Genomic DNA, 25,307 nt, shown 5'->3' with positions numbered 1-25,307 from the left:
GGGGAGCAGAACAGGTGACCGAGCTGTTGCCTCCGCTCTCTGTGGGCCCATCCTGGGCTTGGTGGCTTCGAGGCCGGCTTGGCCGTTCCTCTGGGACGTGGCGCCGTTAGAGTGGGCGTATAGAACGGGGTCCTCCCCAGGGTACGGCCGCACGGGCGTCCCCGTGGCCTTCCCCATCCAGCCCCGATGCTGGACCTCGCGACCAGGTCCCCGGAGCCAGCGGCTGGTCAGCCCGGCTTTGGGCACCGGCCTCGGCAGTGCTGGTCAGCTCCCCGCTCTCGCTAAGGTCGGAGCGCAGGGCTTAGCAGCGCTTCCTGGTTGGATCCTAACCCTACCCCTCCAACCTGCCCCGTCCCTTCTGCGCCCAAAGGTCTCAACAGCTTGGGTAGAGTGTGGAGAGTGTGACTCTTAAGGTTGCGCTGGGTAGGTGGATTTGGGTTCTGATCCCATCTTTACCATTAACTAACTGTGTGATGGGAAGCCATTTCCCTGATCTTCGTGAGCCCCACTTTCCTCATTTATAAAATGGGAGAGTAGCTCAGCACAGTTAGAAGTGTAAATAAGACTATAATAAATTCCCAGCGCATGGAAGCATTTAATAAATGACAGCTTACCTGGAAGTATATATGTACATGCACATTAAGTAAAAATTGTATTCTGAAAGAATGTATTAAACTGCTGATTTCTTTTTGGTCTCTTCTAGGCACACCTAGCTGTGCCGTCCTCAGCCAAAGTCCACCAGGTCCATCCTGTAAAGTCACACTCCTGAAAGTAAGTGGGACTTATAGTTTGAATTATTTCCAGGGTTCTGATGGATAAGGATTAGCCCAACATCAACTCTCACCTGGATTGCTGCCTCAGTCTTCAAGCCTTTGCACTTGCCTGCTTCCTTCCCTTTCATTCTCTATGTTGCAGTCAGAGTTACTGCTCCCTCTGAGAGGCAAAGTAACCTACTGGTTCAGAGCACAGACCTTGGTGTCAGACAGATCTCTGTTGGACAGACCTCATTCAGATCCCACCGCTTTCTAATTGTGTGATCTTGAACAAGTTACTTCACCTCTTTAAGAATCCTTTTCCTGATCTGTAAAAGGGGATAATAGCAGTCCCTACCTAATATAGGTGTTATGAGAAGTTACAGAAATAATATATGTAGAGTGGCCCATAATAACTCATAGTAGCTCCATAAATGGCAGATTAAAATGGATTAGAGCAGTGAGGCTGCTGACAAGAGTGTTTGAAGTGGTGTACTGTGGCATTTAGACTGGATAGGTAGTTGAGCAATGAGGTGATAATGAACTGAAGAATAGGAGATGTCAAAGGATAGGAGATCTTGATGAGAATAAGGAGTGGGTATTCTGAGAACCAAGAAGTAATAGGGGTAGAAGGTTGTAGACAGAGATTGGGTTAGTGGAGTCCAGGAGTTCTAAAGTGGAGCAGCTCTATGTTTATCGGGTGATCTAGGACACTAATAGCTAGAAATGGCATGTGAAATGGTATGTGGTCAGAGGTTGTAGAAGTAGAGATCAAGGGACAGTGAGGCAGCAATGTTGAGTGAGTCATCCATAGTCATTGAGGTTGCTTATCTGATGGCATGGGTTGGAATGGAGAGCTAGTGCCAAGCTAAGGTCCACCCTGATTAACAGAGAGCAGTCATTTACTTCACAAATATTTACTGAGCTCTTACTAAATGTCAGGATATAACAAGACAGACAAAAGTCCTGCTCTCATGGAGCTTACAGCCTAGTAGGAGAGAGAACGGACATTAAAAATCCCATCTATAAATAGAAAACTGCAAATTGAGATAAGAGCTGTAAAGGAAAAATAAGGGTTCTGTAAGTATTTATACCAGGAGGACCTGACCCTGTGTGGAATGTCAGGGAAGGCTCCTCTGAAGAAGTGATGAGAACTGAAGGATCAACTGGGGTAGAAGGAGGTGGAGGAAGGATGAATGGAGGAAGTGTTCCAGGTAGAGGAAACAAACAGCATGTGCAGAGACTTGAAGCTAGAACATGTATAAGGGACTTGAAGAACTGAAAGGTGTCTCCTACAACTAAAGCATATTAAGCAAGGGGGAGAGTATTGTGAGCTGAGGCTGAATGGCAGGCCCCCTTAGTTATTTTGGGCCACATCCTAAGAGCAGTGGGACTACTCCTACTGAAGGGCTTTGATTGGGTGAATGACATGATTAGGTTTATCTGTGTTTATATGTTTCTTCCCTTCCCAGTTTTATTGAGATATAATTGATATATAACATTACATAGTTCAAGGTGTACAACATAATGATTTGATATATGTATATATTGCAAAATAATTACCATAGTGTTTCTTAAGTAATGCATAACTATATGCTCATTATAACAGAATAAGTGACAAGTATATAAATTGTGAAAATCCAATTTGTATTTTTGTCTGTATGCGTTGTATATGTACACATATATAATACAATAGGTATATACGTTATTACCTACGTATACAAAAGAATTATATATATATATTATAGCAACTAGCTTTTTTCACTTAACAGTGTCTTTGACTTTTTTCATGTCTTTATTTTTTAATCACACAATAATATATAAGTATGTTTTCACGGTAAAAGATTGAAATAATACACAGGTATACAGAGAGTAAATCTTGAAACTTGCCTTTTCTGCTCCTTCCATATTTGCCACTCCCACCGTCAAACTCCCCCCAAAAAATAAAACAAAAAAACTGTCAGCAGTTTAGTGAGTATCCTTAGAGTCCCCTTTCCATGCATTTACATGAATAAATATTTCTATATATATAAGTTTTTACTTAGCTTGACTCATTCATATTGTTATGCAGCTTTTAAATTTCTTATTTATTGAGTTTATTATATGTATGACACATGAATACATTTTTCTTTTAGAGGATTAAAACCCCCTTTGGTCATCACTGATTTCCACCCTGATTCTCCCCCTCCCTACCCATTGTTTAACTGAACTTAAAGAACTTTTCATGTTAGCACATGTGAGTCTAACTTGTTCTTTTTCACTGTTGCACATAGTATTCTACCAAATAGATACATTATAATTTGTGTAGCCATTTTCCCCATTGACATGGTTATTTCCAAGTTTTTGCTAATACAAAATGTTTTGCCATGTATATCCTTGTACATGTCTCCCTCTTTCGTTTATCTACTCACTTCTAAATGCTACCTTTAGTACTAGATTCTTACGCATATTTAGTTTTGTTTCAGGATTCTTTATTTGGTTTTACTGATCCATTTATTTATACCTGCATTTATACCACACTTTAAATTTCTATAGTTTTATGTTTGATATCTGTAATGGAAAGCCATCTTTTTTTCAATTTTGTGTTATTCTTGCATGTTTACTTTTTATATGGATTTTAGAATCATATTATCATACCCATATAGAATCTTATTGGTCTTTTTGTTGGCATTGCTTTGAATTTACAGAGTTAACGGGATGATTGACATCTTTACATTTATGAGTCTTCCTTTATATGAATAAATGTGGTATGGCTCTCCATTTATTCAAATTTTTAAGTCCTTTAATAATGTTTCATCATTTTTTGCCATCCTAAAAATGTCTTGAACATATCTTGTTTGGGCTATTTCTAGATGCTTTATAACTTTTATTGCTACTATAATAGGATTTTTGCTTTCATTTTATAGCTAAAGGTATGTAAGATAACTATTGTTTTTTGTTTGAAATTGTGTCCAAGAACTTTACTGAATTCCTTTTTTTTTCCTAATAGTTTGTTCATTGAGTCTGTTAGATTTTCTAGGTTAGCAAACAGATTATGTGCAAATATGGATAGTTTTTTCTCTTTGGCTTCAGTCTGTATACCATGTGTATTTTTCTTATCTGAATGCATTGGCTAGTACTGTCAGCATAGGATTGAATAGTAGCAATGATATCAGATATCCTTATCTTATTCCTCTCTTTAATGGGAGTGCTTCTAAAATTTCAACTATGCTCCTTAGTGTGAGTTACTGACAGTTGCCCTTTATTAAGTCAAATAAGTTTTCTTTAATTCCTACTTTTTTAAGACTTTTAAAAAGCAAGAATGGGCATAAAATTTTATCAATTGCTTTTTCACCTGTAAGTTGGATGTATAGTTTTTTCCCCTTTAAAGGGTTAATGCATTGAATTGCATTGATAGCTTTTTAAAGCCTTTATATTATGGTAATTTCCAAACATAAATGACAGTAGAGAGTACTATAAACCCCCATGTACCTATAACTGAGTTTTAATAGCCATCAACATTTTGCCATGGGATATTTTACACTAATCTTGAATATCATATAATTTCACTCCTAAATATTTCAGTATACATCACAAAAAATATAGCAAAAGGACATTTTCTCATACAATCATAGTTCCATTATCACACTAATACCCAGCATATCTTCAGATTTTTCCAATTGTCTAAAAAATGTTTTTACCATTGGAATTTGTTCCGATCAGGACTCAACAGCCAAGGTCAACTCATTGTATTAAGTTATATGTCTTATGTTTCCTTTAAGTTTCTTTTAAAAAACTAAAACAGAAAAACACCTCCTCTCTTATTTTCATGCCATTGGCCTGTTGAAGAAATCTGGCATTTGTTCTGTAGACTCTCCCACATTCTGGATTTAGCTGATTACTTTCTTGAGATGCTATTTCACTTGTTTCTGTATTGCTTGTATTTCCTGTTGACTGAAAGATAGATCTAAATGCTTGATTAGATTCAGATTCATATTATTTAAGACTATTTCATGGTTGATACCATGTGCTTTCTTTTTGCATAATGTTTGCTTGTCTCACTCTTAGTGATACTAAAGTGAATTGAAGTGGTGATAATCTGATCCTGTCATTGTAAAGTTCTCCCACCACGCTTTCATCTAATGGCTTTACCGTTCAGTTGATAACTGTTATGTGAACCAATTATTTCATTAAGGACTTCAAAATTATGATTTTTCTAATTTTCATATTCTTTCTAAGTTTATTAGCTAGCATACCTCTGTTAAGAACTATCCCTTAGTTACTAGGGCTATTTGGTAAGCCTAAAATACAGTTCCTATAGAAAAGACAGGATAAATGCTTAACTCTCCCTGCCAAGTAAGGAACTGGTTCCCTGTTCCACATTGACAGATCTGTAAACGTTAAAGCTACCCTGCATTCCTAGGATTAACTTATCAGGGTATGATGTGTATTTTTAATGTACTGCAGGATTTGAGGGACTAATCTTTTGTTTAGCAGTTTTGTATCTGTGTTCATAAATGAAATTGCCTATAGCATTGATCCTCAGCCTAGGGTTGAGCCACTCCAGTAAACATTTGGAAATGTCTGAAGGTGATTTTGGTTGCCACAGTTTACTGGGTGTGTGTGGGGAGTCCTGGCATTTAGTGAATAGAGATCAGGGACGCTAAATGAAGAACTGTCCCACCAAAAATACTGTCAACATCCCTGTGAAAAATAATGACCTATAGTTTTCCTGTGCTTGACTGATTTTGGTATTAAGGTTATGCATTTTTATATCTAGGTTCATAAGTGAGATAGACCTAGCATTTCTTTCCCTTTACTTGTCAGTTTTGGTATCAAGATTATACTAGTCTTATGGCTGTATGTTGTCATTTCTTTTCTTTTACTTTGCTATGGAAAATTTTATATAAAGTTTGATTAATCTGTTCCTAGATGGTTTGATCAAAGTCTCCCACAAAACTTTTTGGGGCTAGTGATTTTTGAGGTAGGTTATTGTAATTTCACATTCTTCTACAATTAATTGGTCTGTTTAAGTTTTCTATTTCTTAGGCCAATTTTGTTTTTTTTTAACTTTATTTTTTATTGAAGTGTAATTGACTTACAGTGTTGCTTTCAGGTATACAGCAAAGCAATTCAGTTATACCTATACATGCATATATACATATATTTTCAGATTCTTTTCCATTATAGCTTATTATAAGAAATTGAATATAGTTCCCTGTACTATACAGTAGGTCCTTGTTGTTTATCTATTTTATGTGTGGTAGTGTGTATCTGTTAATTCCACACTCCTAATTTATCCCTCCCCACCTTTCCCAGTTGGTAACCATAGTCTGTTTTCTATGTCTGGGAGTCTATTTCTGGTTTGTAAATAAAATTTGTATCTTTTTTTAGGTGCCACATATAAGTGATATCATATGATATTTATCCTTATCTGACTTCAGTTAACATGATAATCTCTACTTACTTCTCTTAATATATAATCCATGTTGCTGCAAATGGCATTATGTCATTTTTTATGGCTGAGTAATACTTTATTGTATGTATATACCACATCTTCTTTATCCAGTCATCTGTAAATGGACATTTAGGTTGTTTCCATGTTTTGGCTATTGTAAATAGTGCTTCTATGAACGTTAGGGTGCATGTGTCTTTTGGAATTACAGTTTTCTCTGGATATATGCCCAGGAGTGGGATTGCTGGATCAGACGGTAAGTTTATTTTTAGTTTTTTAAGGAACCTCCATACTGTCCTCCATAGTGGCTGCACCAAATTACATTCCCACCAACAATGTAGGAGGGTTCCCTTTTCTCCATATCCTCTCCAGCATTTATTATTTGTAGACTTTAAAATTTTTTAATTGCCTTTTTGCAGGGGGTGGTAATTAGGTTCATCTATTTGGTTAGTTTATTTATTTATTATGGAGGTACTAGGGATTGAACCCAGGACCTCGTACACGCTAGGTATGCACTCTACCACTGAGCGCTATCCTCCCCCTATTGTTTGTAGACTTTTTAATGATGGCCATTCTGACCAGTATGAGGTGATACTTCATAGTAGTTTTGATTTGCATTTCTCTGATAATTAGTGATATTGAGCATCTTGTCATGTGCCTATTGGTCATCTGTATGTCTTATTTGGAGAAATGTCTGTTTAGGTCTTCTGCCCATTTTTTGATTGGGTTGTTTGTTTTTTTGCTATTGAGTTGTATGAGCTGTTTGTGTATTTTGGAAATTATGTCCTTGTTGGTTACATGGTTTGCAAATATTTCCTCCCAGTCCATAGGTTGTCTTTTCATTTTGTTACGGTTTCCTTTGCTGTGCAAAAGCTTATAAGTTTGATTAGGTCCCATTTGTTTATTTTTGCTTTTATTTCTATTGCACTGGGAGACTGACCTAAGAAAACGTTGCTACAATTTATGTCAGAGAATGTTTTGCCCATGTTCTCTTCTAGGAGTTTTTATGATGTCTTGTCTTATATTTAAGTCTTTAAACCATTTTGAGTTTATTTTTGTGTATGGTGTGAGGGAGTGTTCTTAATTCACTGATTTACATGTGGCTGTCCAGCTTTCCAAACACCACTAGCCGTAAGAGACTGTCTTTTCTCCATTGTATATTCTTGCCTCCTTTGTCGAAGATTAATTGACCGTAGATATGTGGGTTTATTTCTGGCCTCTCTGTTCTGTTCCATTGATCCATATCTGTTTTTGTGCCTCTTTTTCTATTTTTAATAGAGCTATAATTGACATATAACTCTGTATTAATTTTAGATGGACAACATAATGATTTAATATAGGTATATGTTGTAAAATGATTACTGCAAGTTTAGTTTATTGACTTTATTAAATTAATATTGATTGATTTTATTTACATACCATAAAATCCACCTTTTTAAAGTGTACAACTTAGTGATTTCCAGTATATTCACAATTCTGTGCAACCATTACCACTAATTCCAGAATATTTCCAACATCCCAAACAGAGATCGCATAACCATTAGCAGTCTCTACCAATTCCCCTTTGCCCACAACCCTGGCAACCACTACTCTACTTTCTGTCTCTATGGATTTGCCTGTTACGTTCATTTCATATAAATGGAATCATACTTCCTTCACATAGCATGTTTTCAAGCTTCATCTATATTGTAACATTTATCAGTACTTTGTTCCTTCTTATGGCTGGATAATATTCTGCTGTAAGTATATACCACATTTTATTTATTCAGTTCATCAGTTGATAGACATTGGGGTTATTTCCACCTTTTTGCTGTTATGTATGGTGTTTCTTTGAATATTCTTGTACAAATTTTTTTAAAATACCTGTTTTCAATCCTTTTGGGTATATATCTGGGAGTGGAGTTACTAGATCCCATGGTAATCCTATGTTTAATTTATTGAGGAAATGTCAAAATTTTCCATAGTGGCTGCAGCATTTTATATTCCTATTGGCAATGTATGAGGGATCTGATTTTTCCACATCTTGGCATTTTCCATTTTTAAAATTATAGCTGTTCTAGTGGATGTGAAATAGATTATTATTCAGTCATAAAAAGAATGAAGTACTGATAAACACTACAACATGGATGAACCTTGAAAACATTATGCTGAGTAAACAAAGCCAGACACAAAGGCTACATATTGTATGATTCCATTTATACGAAATGTCCAGAACAGGCAAATCCTTAGAGACATAAAGTAGAATTGTGATTGCCAGGTCCTGGGAGAAGGGAGAATAGGAAGTGTTTGCTTAATGGGTACAGCATCTCTTTTTGGGGTGATGAAAACGCTCTGTAATTAAATAGTGGTAATGGTTATAAAACTTTGTGAGTGTACTTATAAAGCATTGAATTATACACTTTAAAAGGGTGAATTTTATGATATGTGAGTTATATCAATAAAAAAGCACAGAGTCTTATTTTAGGCTTAGAGATGAGATTTAAATTTGTAGCATTTCTCTCCTCTGTTATTGGCAGCACGCATACCATGTAAAGTCACCATGAAAAGTTGTACAGTTTATTGACTGAAAAGACACACAGCCAAGGGTATGAATGGGGACTGAAATTAGCCCATACCCTGCTCTCAAACTTGTTTTCCCTAGCTTGGTGTTCCTCCAGGCCAGAGGAAGAAGCACAGTTTTACCCTTTTGTAATTCAGCTGCCCAGAGGAGACATCTTACTTTGATTTGTCTTCTTGGGGAGGGCATCTTTTAGTACTTTGCATAAAGATTCCATTTGTTCTAGTGGAAATCCTAGTACAATGGCTACTACTTTCCCATTCTGAAATTTGGGCCATCTGACAGCATTTTACTCTAACTGCATCTGATAACCTGTTATAAAATATTCCCATCATTCCCTAAAAGTCTGTTGACTGTAACTTACTCTCTCATATATTTTTTAATTTCTTTTTTCCTCAGTTTTATTGAGATGTAATTGACATACAGCACTGTATAAGTTTAAAGTGTACAACGTAATGATATGACTTACATCATGAAATGATTATATTGTCTAGTATAGATATAACATTAAAGAAATAGAAAAAAATTTTTCCCTGTGATGGGAACTTTTAGGATTTACTCTCTTAACAACTTTCATACAGCAGTGTTAATTATCTTTATCATGCTGTACATTATATCCATAGTACTTAATTTATCTTATGAGTAGAACTTTGTACCTTTTGACTACCTTCATCTAATCCCCTTCCCCCACCTCTGGTGGTCACAGATCTGATCTCTTTTTCTATGAGTTTGGTTCTTTGTCTGCTTTTGAAGTATAATTGATCTACAACACTATGTTAGTTCCTGGTATACAACATGGTGATTCGATATTTCTATACATTTCCAAAAGATCACCACAATAAGTCTAGTTGTCATCTGTCACCATACAAAGATATTACATAATTATCGACTATATTCCCCACACTGTGACTCATTTATTTTGTAACTGAAAGTTTGCACCTCTTAATATCTTTAACTTACTTCTCTCCTCCCCTCAACCCCCTCCCATATGGCAACCACCTGTTTATTCTGTGTATCTACGACTCTGTTTCTGTTCGTTTGTTTTGTTTTTTAGATTCCACATACGTTGTTGCAAATGGCAAGATTTCATGGCTGAGTACTATTCCATTGTGTGTATATATATATATATATATATATATATATATATATATCACTTGTTCTTTATCCATTCATCTATCAATGGGAACTTAGGTTTCTTCCATATCTTGACTATTATAAATATTGCTGCAAAGAACATAGGGGTGCATACATATTTTATAATTAGTGGTCTTGTTTTCTTCAGATAGATACCCAGAAGTGGAGTTGCTGATCATATAGTAATTCTATTTTTAATTTTTTGAAGAATCTCCATACTGTTTTCCATTGTGGTTGCAGCAATATACATTCCTACCAGCAGTGCACAGGGTTCTGTTCCTCCACATCCTCGCCTTGTTGTCTTTTTGATAATAGCCATTCTGAAAGGTGTAAGGTGATATCTCACTGAAGTTTTCATCTGCTTTTTCCTGATGATTAGTAATATTGAGCCTCTTTTCATTTGCCTGTTGGCCATCTGTATGTCTTTTTTTGAAATTGTCTATGCAGGTACTCTGACTATTTTTCTACCCCTTGACGGAGGCACTGGGGATTGAACATGGGACCTTGTGCATGCCAAGCATGCACTCTACCACTGAGCTATACCCCCTGCCCACCTCTGCCCACTTTTTAATTGGGTTGTTTGTTTTTTGATGTTGAGTTTTGTGAGTTCTTTGTATATTTTGTATATTAGCCCCTTACTGGATATATCATTTGCAGGTATCTTCTCCCATTCAGCAGGTGGCTTTTTGTTTTTGTCGATAGCTTCCTTTACTGTGCAAAAGCTTTTTAGTTTGATGTAGTACCATTTGTTTATTCTTGCTTTTGTTTCTTCTTCTTGCCTGAGGAGACATATCCAAAATAATATTGCTAAGATTGATGTGAAAGAGTGTATTCCCCATGTTTTCTTCTAGCAGTTTTATGGTTTCAGGTCTTACATTTAAGTCTTCAATCCATTTTGAGTTTATTTTTGTATATGGTGTGACAAAGTAGTCCAGTTTGATTCTTTTTGCATATAGTTGTCCAGTTTTCCCAACACCATTTATCAAAGAGGCTGTCTTTCCCCCATTATATATTCTTGCCTCATTTGTTATACATTAATTGCCCATGTAAGTTTGGGTTCATTTCTGGACTATCTATTCTGTTCCATTGATCTGTGTGTCTTTTTTTGTGCCAGTACCATACTGTTTTTTTTTTTAAAGATTGATTGATTGATTTAGAGGAGGTACTGGGTATTGAACCCAGGACCTCATGCATGCTAAGCATGTGCTCTGTCACTTGAGCTATACCCTTCCCCCTCATACTGTCTTGATTATGGGAAGTTTGTAGTGCAGTTTGAAATCAGGGAGCATGATACCTCTTGTTTTGTTCTTCTTTCTCAAGATTATTTTAGCTATTTGGGGTCTTTTGTGTTTCTATACAAATTTTAGAATATTTGTTCTAGTTCTGTGAAAAAGGCCATTGATATTTTGACAGAGATTGCATTGAATCTGTAGCTTGCCTTGGGTAGTATGGTCATTTTAACAATATTAATTCTTCCAATCCATGAGCACAGTATATCTTTCTGTCTCTTTGTGTCATCTTCAGTTTCTTCCATCAGTGCCCTATAGTTTTCTGAGTACAAGTCTTTTACCTCTTTAGATAAATTTATTTCCAGGTATTTTATTGTTTTTGATGTGACTGTGAATGGGATTGTTTTTTAAATTTTCTCTTTCTGATAGTTCATTCTTAATATCTCTGGTATAATTTTTCTGTCAGAGTTCTTTAGTTGCAGGCAATAGAAATTGATTCTGAAAACCTTGAGCAAAAACAGGGATTTTTGGAAGGATACTAGAGTTGCTTGAAACTACATGAAGTACTCAAAAACAAGGCCTCAAGGAGGTCAGGAACTAAGGAAGCTTTGGGCATTTAGGTAGCAGAACCTCAGACAAACCAAACAATAATTACCAAAGGAGATAAGTAAAAGAGAGGTGTCAACATCCAAGTGGAGATGTTGAGTAAGGCTTTAGATGAATAAATCTGGATCTCAGAGGAGAGGGTTAGACTGGGATAAACAAGGAAGTCATAAGGGTGATTGAAATAATGGGCATAGTAGAGATAATCTAAGAAGAAAATGAATGGCCATGTACTCCTCCAGCTCCATTACCTGAGGGCAGTACTGCTTACTGGAGTAATTTTTACTAGAGAATTTGTTCTATTTTTTAAAGGACATGATATTCCTAGTGATTGGAGGAAGAACCCTGGGTATAGGAATATAACACTGTGCTGGGAACATTCCATCTCATAAAAATGAAGTTGTTATGTGGAGATTTTAATAGAGTGTAACTTTTTTCTGTCAGTTATAATAAATGCCAACTTATTTTTTCTCACATTTATTATTCATACTGCACTTGGTCCTCTGCTAAGTGTTTTATGTGTCATCTTATTTAATCCTCACAACAAATTAATGGAGTAGTTATTGTTATCACCATATTTTACAGATGGATTACTGTAGTCTCAGAGAGTTTAAGTAATTTACTCAAAGTCATATTGCTAGAAAGCAGTGGAAATGGAATTTAAGTAAGGTCTATCTGAGTTTAAAGACATTTTTACTCCATATCAAATGGTACAGCAACACCATTAGCTACAGTTTAGGATTATTGAGCCCTTACTGTGTACCATGTAGTATACTGAATACTTCAAATGCATACCTTATTTAATCTTCCTAATAACCTTATTAGGAAAGTACTCTTGTTATCCCTACTTAATAGTTGAGGAATCTGAGGCTTAGAGATGTTAATTCAGTGGTTGTCACATAGTAAGTGGTAGAGTCAGGGCTTGAACACATTTGTTTGATTGCAAAGCCTGTGTGCTTCACCAATACACTCTCCTCTATCAGAAATAACTAAATCTTAGAACAGTGGCTCTCTTCCCTGGCTGCATATTAGAATCACCTAGGGAACTTTGAAAAGAAATTGATGCCAAACCTCATTATCAAAGGTTCTGACTTAATTTATCAGGAATGCAGACTAGGCATTGGATTTTTTTAAAAAAGATTTTATTCATTCCTTCAGTTTATTCAACACATATTTAAGGGATATCTTCTCTATGCCAAACATTTTCTAAACATTTACTTTCCAGCAAGATGTATCGGTTAACTGTTGCCACAATATATAACAACCACAAAATCTCAGTGGTGTGAAAAATTAAGAATTTATTAATCACTTATTCTCACAGATCTGGAGGCCAGCTGGGATTCAGCTGATTAGGCAGGGTTCTGTTGGGCAACTCTTGGTTTAGGCAGGAGTGACTCTACTTTTCGTGCTGTAGGACTGAGTAAACTGGGGTAGCTCTACTACATGCATTTCTCATCCTTAGACCAATGGACTACCTGGGGCTTGTTTCTCTCATTACTTGTCTCATGCCAGTGGCAGAAGATCACAAGAGGGGGCATGTAGAACCGTGCAGGCACATTTCAATCCCTGCTCAAGTCACATCTGTGTATACTCCATTAGCCAAAGCAAGTCTCAAAGCTGAGCTCAGAGACAAAAGGTGGGAAAATAAGCTCTACTTCTTTTGTGTGGATCACCAAGTTCATGGCAAAGTCTGAGAATTGGGGCCAATAATTAAATGTAGGTGGGAAAGACTGAAATGAACAATAAGCCTAATACATAAGAAAATTACCAAGTGTGTTAGAAATTGATAAGTAATATTGCAAAAAAAAATTCTAGAGGGTGGTGTGAAGGTGATTCTAATGTGCAGCTGGGACTTAGAACCACTGATCTTAGAGTGTTCAACCTGGAAAGAAACCTAGGCTAACATTCCCTCTGCCATTTTGAAAATAATAAAATAGATCCAGAAAGTAGAAGAATCTTACTCAAGGTCCATAGGTGGATAGTTTTAGAAATGGTCTAGGGCCTAGATCTCCTGACTCTCTAGACTGATTCTTATACCACAGTATTCTAATCTGTGGTCTTATTCTCCCTTTATGAATAGTACCAAAATGTGTTGTAGAAGGACAGAGTCATTTTTCCCTCAAGAGATAAAGTACATTCTTTACTGGGCATGTTTCCCCTAACAAACTAATAGCCCCAGGTAATGCCTGCCTTATCAGAGTCAAACCCCACAGCCCTTCATGGACCCTAAACCTCTTACCTCACCTACAACCAGAGACTTGTGCACAAGCCAATCCGGTACCTTGTGACTTGACCTTATAAAACACCCCAACAACCAGCCCTCAGTGCTCATACAGGCACCCCTTGCCCTTGTGGCTCACTGTTGCCTATGATAGCACACCTTAATAAACTCCTTTCTATTCTTATACTTAATCTCTGGTAAATTGTTTTACCAACTTGCATGTCACTGGTTTAGCGACTGGCAGCCTTGTGTCCCACAGCAGTAAATTGACTACACGTCAATAAAAAAATAAGAAAAAAAAAAAGGACACAGTCATTCTTGTCTTGACCACAAGCATTAGAGGTATACTCCCTAAATCCTATTCCCTTAGTAACCCAATATAGAGCTCAATTTGACATTCTCCGTATTTGTACTCTTCAGAAGTCTGCAGATATTCTATCCTCTTTTTATTTTTTTTCCTCTTCAAGTTGAAGACTGTTGGTTTTGGTCTATCTTCATGTGATCTCCTAGTCCCATCCCAGCTATCTACTTGGTTTTTGGGCCTTCTCTCTCCCCCAGCTTCGTAATGCCTTAAGTGACTAGTCTTTCTTGAGTTACTTTTTTACTCTGGGCTTCCACTGGGCCTTACAGTCATCATTTCTGTTTTGGATTACAGTCTTCTTGATTTGCCAGGATGAACAGTCAAAAGAGAAGAAAAGATATGGGACCTGCTTGTACCTGGAGTTTATTGTCTAAACATAAAGGTGAGTGACTGAGGTAAGAAAGGGTATAAGTTAGGTAATCCTGTTCATTCTCTTTCCCCTACTTCTTCTCCTCATGGACTTTGGGATTCTTCTGAATTTTAAAAATTGTGTTGTATGTATATAAGTGTGTGTATATTAAGATATTACATGGATACAGAATTTACCCATTAATAATCTCCCTACAATTTTTGTGTTTCCCAAAGTGAGGAAAAAGAAAGACAGAAAGAAGATGCAACTGTTGTTTCTACTGTTTTCCATAGTCCCTAAAGCATTTATAATCATGAAAGACTTAAGTCTCTCCCTTTATTGTAACCACAGATTTTCACAGGAGATACCACAAAAAAGTAGAGTGAAGATTGCTGGAATTCTTCCCCCAGTGGCTGATTCCTGAACTCCAAGGAATGTTTAGTTATGGGGACTAGAAACTGGTTATCTTCACCAGACCATTCTCTTGCTGCCCATTTCTGTGACATTTTAATATCTGCCTCTCCAGGCTCTGCTTCCTCCCATCCACCTAGTCACACCTAGTCTCACTCTTGCCTATAAAGGTGTGCAAGTACTAAAAACCTGTATGAATGTGGAGGGGTGTGCATGTGTGTGTGTGCGCTTGTGTGTTTTTATCTATATACCTATATATATAAGTGTTTGGATTTAGTGTGTGTATATGCATTTGAATGTAGGTGATTGTATATTTCTGTAGAACTAATATCAGCAGTACCTTATTCTTTCTCATTAATTAGTTAGGCTCAACAGAAGCTCCAACAGAAGCAATAAGCTAATGTTCAAAGGAAAGTAAAAATGTCAGAAACAATCATTTCAAATAATGTATGCCCCTTAAATTTCATGCCTAAAGTTTTCCTTATTAATCATATAAATATAAATGTTTACATTTTAAGTATATCTGTGAGGGAAGTTCTTAGGTTTTATTTTATGTTGGACATTAGATGTGAGGTGGGTTTCTTTCTTTGTTATATTTCTGTTTGGGGAACAGCATGAATGGCTGTAACAGTGTGGTTAAATTTCTGTATATTTCATGTTTTGGTATGAATGTGCATTGCGCTACTCTTAACCTAGCTTTTTCCTCCCACAGCTGCTTCAAGTTCTCTAGCTTCATTTTCATGGAAGGAGCTTACAGGTAGATGTCTTTTCTGTTTTACTGTTTTTTATAAGTTTTCAGAATAGTGCTTCCCATGAACCCAGCTACTCATTCTCAGTCCTCTCCCATTTCTTCCCCCATATTCACTGGGCAACAATCTGATTTTTTTTTTTGGCAACATCCATGAAGCCCCAGACTATCATAACAAAGAGGACTTTACATCATTTAGAATAGGTATTCACATACTAGGAGGACCACTGATGGTGGTGGTCAAGCACCAGATGTTCAAGACTTTCTGGACAGAATAGACCAGTCTGCTTCTGGAATGATCTAGACTGAGGTCAATAAATTATAGCTAGTAGGCCAAATTCAGCCAGCTGCCTGTTTTTGTAAATAAAATTTTACTGGAACCAGCCATGTCCATTCATTTGCATGTTGTCTATGGCTGCTTTCATACTAAGATGGCAGAGCTGAGTAAAGGCATACCTTGTTTCATTGTGCCTCACTGTATTGCGCTTCACGAATACTGCTTTTTTTTTTTAACAAATTGAAGGTTTGTTACAATCTTGTTTTGTCAGATAGATGATGGTTAGCATTTTTTTTTGCAATGAAGTATTTTTTAATTAAAGTATGTACATTGTTTTTTATATATAATGCTATTGCACAATTAATAGACTACAGAATAGTGTAAATGTAACTTCGCATGGGGAAACCAAAAAATTTGTTTGACTTGCTTTATTGCAATATTCGCTTTATTGCAGTGGTCGGAAACTGAACCCGCAATATCTCTGAAGTATGCCTGTAATTGCATCAGAGACCTGAAAGCCTAAACTGTTTACAGAATTTTACAGAATAAGTTTGCCAACATTTATGTAGCTCAGCATTCCCCAAATTGAGTTTTACAGATTACTATTCTCCAGGAATTAATAATTTTGCTTTTGAAAAAGGATTTTGTAGTCATTTAAGACCAGAAAATATTGAACTGAATTGAACAAAGTTAAACAGCCTGTTTTTTTTAATTGTAGATCCTCTAAGAGCCTTTCACATGATAATATGCATTGAGAACTCTAAAAAGGGGTAGAAGGTGCATTCCCCTTACATTATTTGACCACAGGACACCTTTTTCATCGTTCTTTTGTTAATATCTTGCAAAAGTGTTCCATGGAAAACTTAATTGGGAAATGTTAGTGTCGACTGAAATAAATGCACAGCTTAAAAGTTGAGAGTTATGGTTTATTTGGCGGATATTTCTGAGGACTGGAACCCCTTCTAGCCTGGGATGACAGCCTTTCAGATTGCTCTGAGGGACTGCTCAGAAGAGGTAGGGGAGGAGCTAGGGTATATAGGAGTTTTACAACAAAGATCGGGTAGTTGGAGCATTAAAAGATTACTTGTTAACTAAAGAAAACCAGGCATCTCAATTTAAAGAATTTAGTGTTTTTCTATGTATGGGAGGAAGTAAACATTTGGGCTCATTGAATTCATTCCTTTGGCAAGCCCCTAGCTATTTAGGGCCAGTATCCTGTCCTTTCTTATTCTGAGTCCCCTCAGGGTGCACCACTGTGAGTGGTTGCAGAGGCCAGGCTGCAGGCTTGTCTTCATTGGTGGGTGGTAGCAGCCGCTGATGACTTGAAGGCTTCAGCATTCTTTGTTTACTGATATGGCTTGCAGTATTTTTCGTTCACACTAGTTTAGACATTCACTTAACAGAAGTTTGAACTTGATAACTGACTCTTTGGATTATTTTTTCTATTTGCAGAAAGTGAAAAGCTATGTGGTATAATATTTAAGCACATAAACCATGGCTTCAGACAAACCTGAGTCTTAATTAAGTCTCTTAATTAAGTCTTTGCCACTTACTAGCAGCCAAATCTAGGACAAGTTACCAGATGCTGTAAGCAGGACTGGCTACATATTTATGGGGTATGGTGCAAAATGTAAAAGCAAGATTCCTTGTTTAAGAATTTCAGGATAGGAACAGCAGAGTATTACACCAAGCATGGGTCTTCTGAGCACAAGACCTAAACACAGATTGCACACTTATAAACTTAAAACCCTTGGAATAAATTTCAGTTCCCTCAACTACAAAGTGTGGATAATACCTACTTTACGGGAAAATTGTGAGAATTAAATTAAAAATATACGTAAAGGGCCTAGTATAGTATCTGGCACAGAATAGGCATAATAAATGACTTCTTTTTAATTCAAAAACAAGCATTTATAGCCATTTTCAATAAATATTTATTGACTACCATGTTCCAGGCACCACACTAGGTACTTAGGGTACTGTGATGAAGAAGACAGATAAGGTCCCTGTTTTCATGTAGATTACTGTTTAGTGGGAAAGATAGATAATGAAAAAATAAACAAGACAATTATAAATTGTGATAAGTGTTATAAAGGTAAAATGGGGTCATGGGAAAGGGAGTAGTACTTTAAATTGGGTGATTAGAAGTAATGTTTAATATCTGAAGGATGAGAAGGGGCTCTCCATGAGAAGAACAGGAAGAGGGTGTTCCAAGCAAAGAGAATAGTTGGTGAAAAGGCCTTGAAGTGGGAAAGAACATGGCATTTGTGAGAAACTAAAAGTAAGCCAGTGTGGCTTTAGTGTAAGGACTGAGAAGGAGAAAGGTGTAAAAAGAGGCTGGGGAGCAGAGGTAGGTAGGGCCCAGATTGTAGCACACCTTGTAGGATAAGGTAAGGATTTTGAATTTTATATCAAGTGTAATGAAAAGCTCTTGAAAAGTTTTGGGCAGGGCAGTGACATGATGTAATTGATACTTTTAGAAGATTACATTGGCTCCTTGTGTAAAGAGAAGCGCCACAGATGGCAAGAATACATGATTAAGAGGCCATTTCAGCAGTCCAGTAAAGAACTGATAGTGCTTGTACTTGGGTGGTATTTGAGGATGTAGTGATAAATAAATGGATTGACGGCTTGTTTTGGAGGTATAAGTGATAGGCCTTGCTAATTGGATGTGGAGGATTCAAGGAAAAAAAGAAATAATGACTCCTAACATTTTTCTGAGGCTGGCACCATTTCACTAAGATGAGATGCCTGGGGAGGGTTTTTTTTAGGGGAGTAGGCAGCGGAGTAGCAGTCAAGGGCTCAGATACATGACGTTTGAGCAGCCTTTGAGACATCCAAGTGGAGATGGTGGTGATGGTGATATTAGTTATAACGTTGTTGTTTGTATTGTTGTCTAGGATTCTGTGATTACTAACTCTGGTGTCACCTTATTAGATTACCGGGAAGTATTTAGAAAACATCTGGAGGAAAAATACCAAAAAATAGGAGTTGATAAATGTTATCTCCATGGCAAGCATATAAAGTCACGACTGCTTGTTGTAAAAGAACATTGTATATCAGAAAAGCCAGCATGCGGAATTCCTCAACAAGATAATTTTATTGAGATGGAACATGTATTTGATCCTGAAGAAGATGGCTCCAGCTCACCCAAAACTGTGGTGCTTCAGGGATGTGCTGGGATTGGGAAAACAGCTGTGGTGCATAAGTTTATGTTTGACTGGGCAGCAGGAATAGTTACTCCAGGCAGATTTGACTATCTCATCTATGTAAACTGCAGAGAAATAAGCCATATTGCTAAACTTAGTGCTGCTGACCTGATCACTAAAACTTTCCAAGATATAAATGGACCAATCCTGGACGTTATTCCTGTATATCCAGAGAAGCTTTTGTTCATTCTTGATGGATTTCCTGAGCTTCAGTACCCTGTATGTGACCAGGAAGAGGATCTTAGTGCCAACCTCCAGGAGAAGAAGCCGGTAGAGACCCTCTTACGTAGTTTCGTGAGGAAAAAACTATTCCCTGAATCCTCCCTCCTGATAACTGCCCGGCCTACAACCATGAAGAAGCTCCATTCTCTGTTAAAACAATCTATCCAGGCAGAGATCTTATGGTTTACAGATGCTGAAAAAAAAGCATATTTCTTAAGTCAGTTTTCAGGTGCTAATGCAGCAATGAGAGTCTTTTATGGTCTGCGAGAAAATGAAGGCCTTGACATTATGTCTGCTCTTCCCATCATCTCCTGGATGATCTGCCATGTCCTGCAGTCACAGGGAGATGGTGACAGGACTCTTATGAGGTCACTTAAGACCATGACTGATGTATATCTGTTCTACTTTTCTAAGTGCCTCAAAACCCTTACAGGCATCTCAGTGTGGAAGGGACAGAGTTGCCTGTGGGGCCTTTGTTCTTTGGCTGCAGAGGGACTGCAGAACCAGCAGGTCCTATTTCAAGTCAGTGACCTCAGAAGACATGGGATAGGAGTATATGATACCAACTGCACTTTTCTTAATCACTTTTTGAAAAAAGTTGAAAGTGGTGTCAGTGTTTATACTTTCCTTCACTTCAGTTTCCAAGAGTTCCTTTCCGCTGTGTTCTATGCCCTGAAGAATGACAGCAGCTGGATGTTTTTTGATCAAGTGGGGAAAACGTGGCAAGAAATATTCCAGCAGTATGGAAAAGGGTTTTCATCATTAACAATACAGTTCTTATTTGGTCTCTTACATAAAGGAAAGGGAAAGACTGTGGAAACTACTTTTGGAAGAAAAGTCTCTCCAGGACTTCGAGAGGAGTTACTGAAGTGGACTGAGAAAGAAATAAAGGATAAATCTTCTAGGTTACAGACTGAGCCAATGGACTTGTTCCGCTGTTTGTATGAGATTCAGGAAGAAGAATATGCAAAAAGGATAATTGCTGAGTTAGAGTCAATTATACTGCTTCAACCTACCTATACAAAAATGGACATTCTGGCTATGTCATTCTGTGTAAAAAGCAGTCACAGTCACCTGTCAGTGTCTCTGAAGTGTCAGCACCTACTTGGATTTGAGGAGGAAGATCGAGCCTCAGCATTCATGCCACCAACCTTAACGCTTAATCAGTGAGTATATTAATATATTTTCTTCAGTGTTTTGGCCTACTGCAATGATGGGCCTTCTTGTTTGTTTCAAGTATTCAAGTGCATGATCATTTATAGCATTGTCAGTAAATAAAATTAATTATTTCTGGTTTCCATATTTTATGTCAATCAACACAATAAGGATTTGATTATTTATCACATATTGAACACTGGCCTATGTAGACACTGAGGGAAAGCTAACATTTTTGAGCACTTACTATGTGCCAGGCACTGTGCTAGTCACTATAAGTGTGTGTTTGTGAGTATGTGTGTTTATTAGTCTTCAATGTCATTCTGTGAAGGTGCTTTCTAATTATAAAAAGTTATGAGCACATAAGTCATTAAGATTATTTTGGGGGACTCTCCTATTTTGGTGTTGATAACTATTCTGGAAAAGATTGTAAACTTCATGTTGAATTGGTCATCACTCTCCTCTACATATACTTCATCACTGAGGCCTCAAAAACCACCAGGTTAGTAAGGGGCAGAGCTGCACTCCTGTGAATACTGCTATAAAGCCTTAGTTCTTTTTACCAGACTTGCACTTTCACAGAAAGTCAAGAGCTGGGGTTGAAAGAGGCTTAGGTAAACCATTTATACAATACAGACTCTGTATACTACAAATACAGCTCTACTGACTAAAGCAGCCAAGAAGACTTATACCTTTGTTATCTGGAAAATGCCACTGTTCATAGGTCCATTCTCAGTACTCAGTTTAATATTGACAGCGCCTCTCCTTTAGTTGTTGGGCCAGCTGAGGGGTAGGAGATCTTGACAAGGAGATGAGAGTGGGCAGAAGGTTCGACTTGGAAAGTGCATTAACCTGAGTCTTTTCTCAGATAGTTGTATTTCTTCAGTGGGCAGTAACATAGAAGTGGAAATGAGCATGGGGTATGTGTGTTTGTGGGAAGTGAGGAAGGGAAGGTGCAGCAAGAGTTTGTGTTTAAGACCAGAGGGAAAGGAGTAGGAAAAATTACATGAACTTGGAATTATGAAGGACCTTGGCTGCAATGTCTTGATGAATTCATGACAGCTTCAATTCAACTATATATTATAAAGTAAAATAACAGACAGCATACACTGAGAGATTTTTAAGCACTGATGCAAGCAAAAAGGGGCTTCTGGTTCATTCTGGCTTTCCAGAAAACCAGCCTTAGGTGAAGTCCCCAAACTTCAATTCTATTGACTTTATCAGAGAGCTTAAACTCTCTTCAAATTGTAAACCCCAAAACTCTTTTCCCAAGCATGTTGACTAAGTGAGAATTTACTACAGTTGGTCCTTGAACAGCAAAGGTTTGAACTGTAAAGGTCCACTTATACATGGATTTTTTTTTCAATAAATGTATACTACAAGATTGAGGTTGGTTGAATTCTTGGATGCAGAAGCTCGGATATGGAGGGATGGGTAGGACTGACTGTAAAGTTTTACATGAATTTTTGACTGGAAGGGATCGGTGCCCCTAACTCCCACATTTTTCAATTGTATTGAACTTTTCTAGTTCTCAATTATTGTCATTAATTCTTCCGTTAGTACTGACAACCAAGAATCAGTTATATTATAAAGATAGCTTGGGCAAGTCACTTGACCTCTCTGAGCATCAGCAAAATAGTGATTATAATACCTGTCATTGGATTAAGGACCAGATAGGATAAATTCTATATGTAAAGTGCCTACCTTGGTGCGTGGTACACAATAACATGGCTTTGGCTTTGGAGCCAAATAGATTTGAGTATTGACCTTCATTTTGTTCCTCTGTGACCTTGGGAAAATTACTTAACTTTTTGTGCCTTAATTTCCTTATCTCCAAAATGGGGTAAGACTGCCTAAGGTTTTTGAAAGAGGTAAATTAATACTAGTATAGCAACAGAAGCCAAAATAAGTGTTTTACTTAAATTTTTATCTTCAATCATTTTAAATTATTTTCACTTTCTTGTCTCTTTTAGGCCCTTCCAACTGCGCAATTTGCCAGTGTCTCCACTGCACTTGCTCTGCCAAGCACTGCGTAATCCATACTGTAAAATCAAAGACCTAAAGTAAGTTGAACTTTACTTTAAAATCTTAGGTATTTTCAGGTAAAGACTGGGTTGCTAGAAATTGCACTCCCAGCTGATTGGACCTGAAAACAAAGTATAACTAGTGCTGAGCTTCTCCATAGCAGAACAGCAAATGAAAAGATATGCTACAAGCCTAGAAGGGACAGGGAGTCAGGCACAGACCCCTGCCAATCCCTCTTGCCTCTTCCCCTTTTGTATGTGCTGTTATTGCTGTAGCTAGTGGGTGTCAGGCTGTAATACTTAAGGTTTGTATCTGGTTCCCATCCTGGACCTACCTGGCTCCCCTGCCTTTTCCTTCCAGACTCCCACTTTAGTTTCCTTTTCTCTCCCTCCATTCCCCACCCTCATTCTGTGCAGTTATTCCACCAAGTGCCATTTCTCAGAAGCCCCCACCCCCGCCATGACCTTATGTCCTTGCTCACTTTCAGATGCCTTGTCTGTCCACATCATGAACACACAGACACGAGCCCCCCTGATTTCCCACCCCCTTGCCAGGCAGATCAGTGTCTGCTTTTTCCTCCCTCCCATCCCAGAGGAAGAAGTGGCCTTTCCAAACCCACCCAAGCCAGTAAATTCACTTACTTTTATTTTTTGTATTTTTTGTGAGCATTTATTTTGCTTTATACAACACAGAAATATATAAAGATATAAAAGCCCTCCATCCTACTGCCCCATACCTCAACCTCACCCCAAACCCACACTTCTGATTCCCATTCTCTGATCTTGATCCCACCCTCCTTAGTTAATACCTTATTTGCTAAATATTTTTCCAGACCTTTTTTGCTTATTCAAACATAAATCTGTAACATAAGGCACACATAAATCTATAATATACATAGCATACACATATGCTTACAGAATTTTTGGAGGTTTTGTTTCACAAAACACTCAATTAGCCATTATATTTTTTTCATTGAACAGTATAGTGGAGATGACTCCAATACACTGTGCAGGATCTACCTCACAGTCAAATGTCCCTGAAGAGGAGCCCCCAGCACTGACTGCACTTCCTCACTTCCGCACACTCCACAATCCTTGCAGTTGGGCTTCTGACCCCTCTTCACCCCATGCCCAGATTGGCTCAAAGGTGACCGCCAGACCCAACTTTTAACCTCCTGTCTTAGGGGCCCTGGGCACTGCTGAACACTACCCTTGCAACTCTTTCCCCACCCTTGCAATTGTCTTCCTCCTGTTCATACTACTCCTAAGTACCTCACTGCCTCCATGGTTCCTAGCCAGGGGCGATTTTACCCTCCCGCGGTGGAGACACTTTTGGTTGTCACAAATTTTTTGGAGGGAGTGTGCTACTGTCATCTAGTGGATGGAGGCCAGAGATTCTGCCAAACATCCTACAGTATACTGGACAGCCCCCTGCAACAAAGAATTATCCAACCTCAAGTGTCAAGAGTGCTGAAGTTAGGAAACCCTGGCCTAAGAGGATATAAACAAGCCCAAGGACATTTCTGACAAGTGCAGGCTAGGGAGCTTGCCCCCACTCCTGATGGTTGTCCACATCTGCCCCAACAAGAGACAGCCTGAAGTCACATCCAGCTGCTGCACAGATGTCCCAGGGCTGTGATGGCTTCAGTATCTAGGTCCATAGTCCCCAGTTGATGTCCAGAGCTCCTCCATTTGTCTGTCTGGTCCAGGTGTGAGTCCTCACCATCCTTCCTCCTGTAGGCTAAACCATACATTTAGCTCCCTTCAACACAGCTTAGAGTCATCAGGGGAGGGAGAGGCAGACCATCCTCCCCCTTATGTCCCCTCCCTCTGGAAACTGATTTCCCACTGGAGTATGTTCTATTCTTCATATCTGAATTCGTTAGGAGTTCTGTAGTCAGATTCCCCTCCGACTGTTATCCTGGTGATGGGCTGGGGGAGAGAAACTCTCAGGATGGCACCATCCTTTGGTCAGTAGTCTAGACCAGCAGACCCTCCAGGCACTGTCAGTTGCTGACTCGCCTCCTTGGCAGTGGCATGAGTTCCCTGTTCAGATCTGATTGTCCCCAGTTCTGCCCACTGGGGACTAGGGAGGATTCTCTTTCATGGGGCTGCGCAGCCACAGCAGTCCTCACTTGCAGCTGGTGCTGACATCCTCTGTACGCAGCCTGGAGGGATTCCCTTAGGGGTGGCAAATTTCTGCCGTGTTGTAAACCCGGGGTTAACCCCGGACCTGCTTTGATGGTTTCTCATATCACTGCTCAGAACATGAACGAGCTTCCAGTCTATTTCATTCCTGCGGACTCGGGATGCAGGAATCCCCACTACCCATCACTCCCTGATGCACCTTTTCAGCCAGTTCCGACATTTTATTTGATGGTCTGTGGTTTACAACTGCTCTTCTGGTGCCATTTCCTGCTTGGGAATAATCTGGTTGCCCAGAACAAGAACCCACTCAAGTTAGCTTAAAGAAAACAGGGCCTGTGTAAAGTGGATCTGCACTCAGCATAATTGCAGGAAGTGGAAAAGTAGTCTGCCACCACACACTCCATCTCTGGGGTCACAGGATCAATTCCTCTCTGCTTCTATGTTCCCGTCTGCTCCCTGGGGCTCATACTGTC

General features: G+C 38.3%; 1 protein-coding gene across 5 annotated transcripts in view; it reads left to right on the top strand.

The window, feature by feature from the left end:
* Nucleotides 1–25,307, top strand: part of LOC107034531 (NACHT, LRR and PYD domains-containing protein 12) — a 40,498-nt gene that overhangs the window by 822 nt on the left and 14,369 nt on the right. For 2 of the 5 annotated variants that reach the window (XM_072956079.1, XM_072956080.1), the window contains exons 2-6: nt 704–771; nt 14,603–14,673; nt 15,764–15,808; nt 19,014–20,673; nt 22,636–22,725. In XM_072956079.1, the coding sequence (XP_072812180.1) occupies nt 14,604–14,673; nt 15,764–15,808; nt 19,014–20,673; nt 22,636–22,725 (1,865 nt within the window). In that variant the 5' untranslated portion in view covers nt 704–771; nt 14,603. Of the gene's footprint in view, nt 1–703; nt 772–14,585; nt 14,687–15,763; nt 15,809–19,013; nt 20,674–22,635; nt 22,726–25,307 lie in introns of those variants that run through there. The other 3 variants (XM_015247841.3, XM_015247842.3, XM_072956081.1) reach the window with 2 other exon arrangements.

The sequence above is a fragment of the Vicugna pacos genome, chromosome X, assembly GCF_048564905.1.
Source record: "Vicugna pacos chromosome X, VicPac4, whole genome shotgun sequence".
Lineage (NCBI taxonomy): Eukaryota > Metazoa > Chordata > Mammalia > Artiodactyla > Camelidae > Vicugna > Vicugna pacos.
This window is presented reverse-complemented; position numbering and strand designations above follow the sequence as displayed.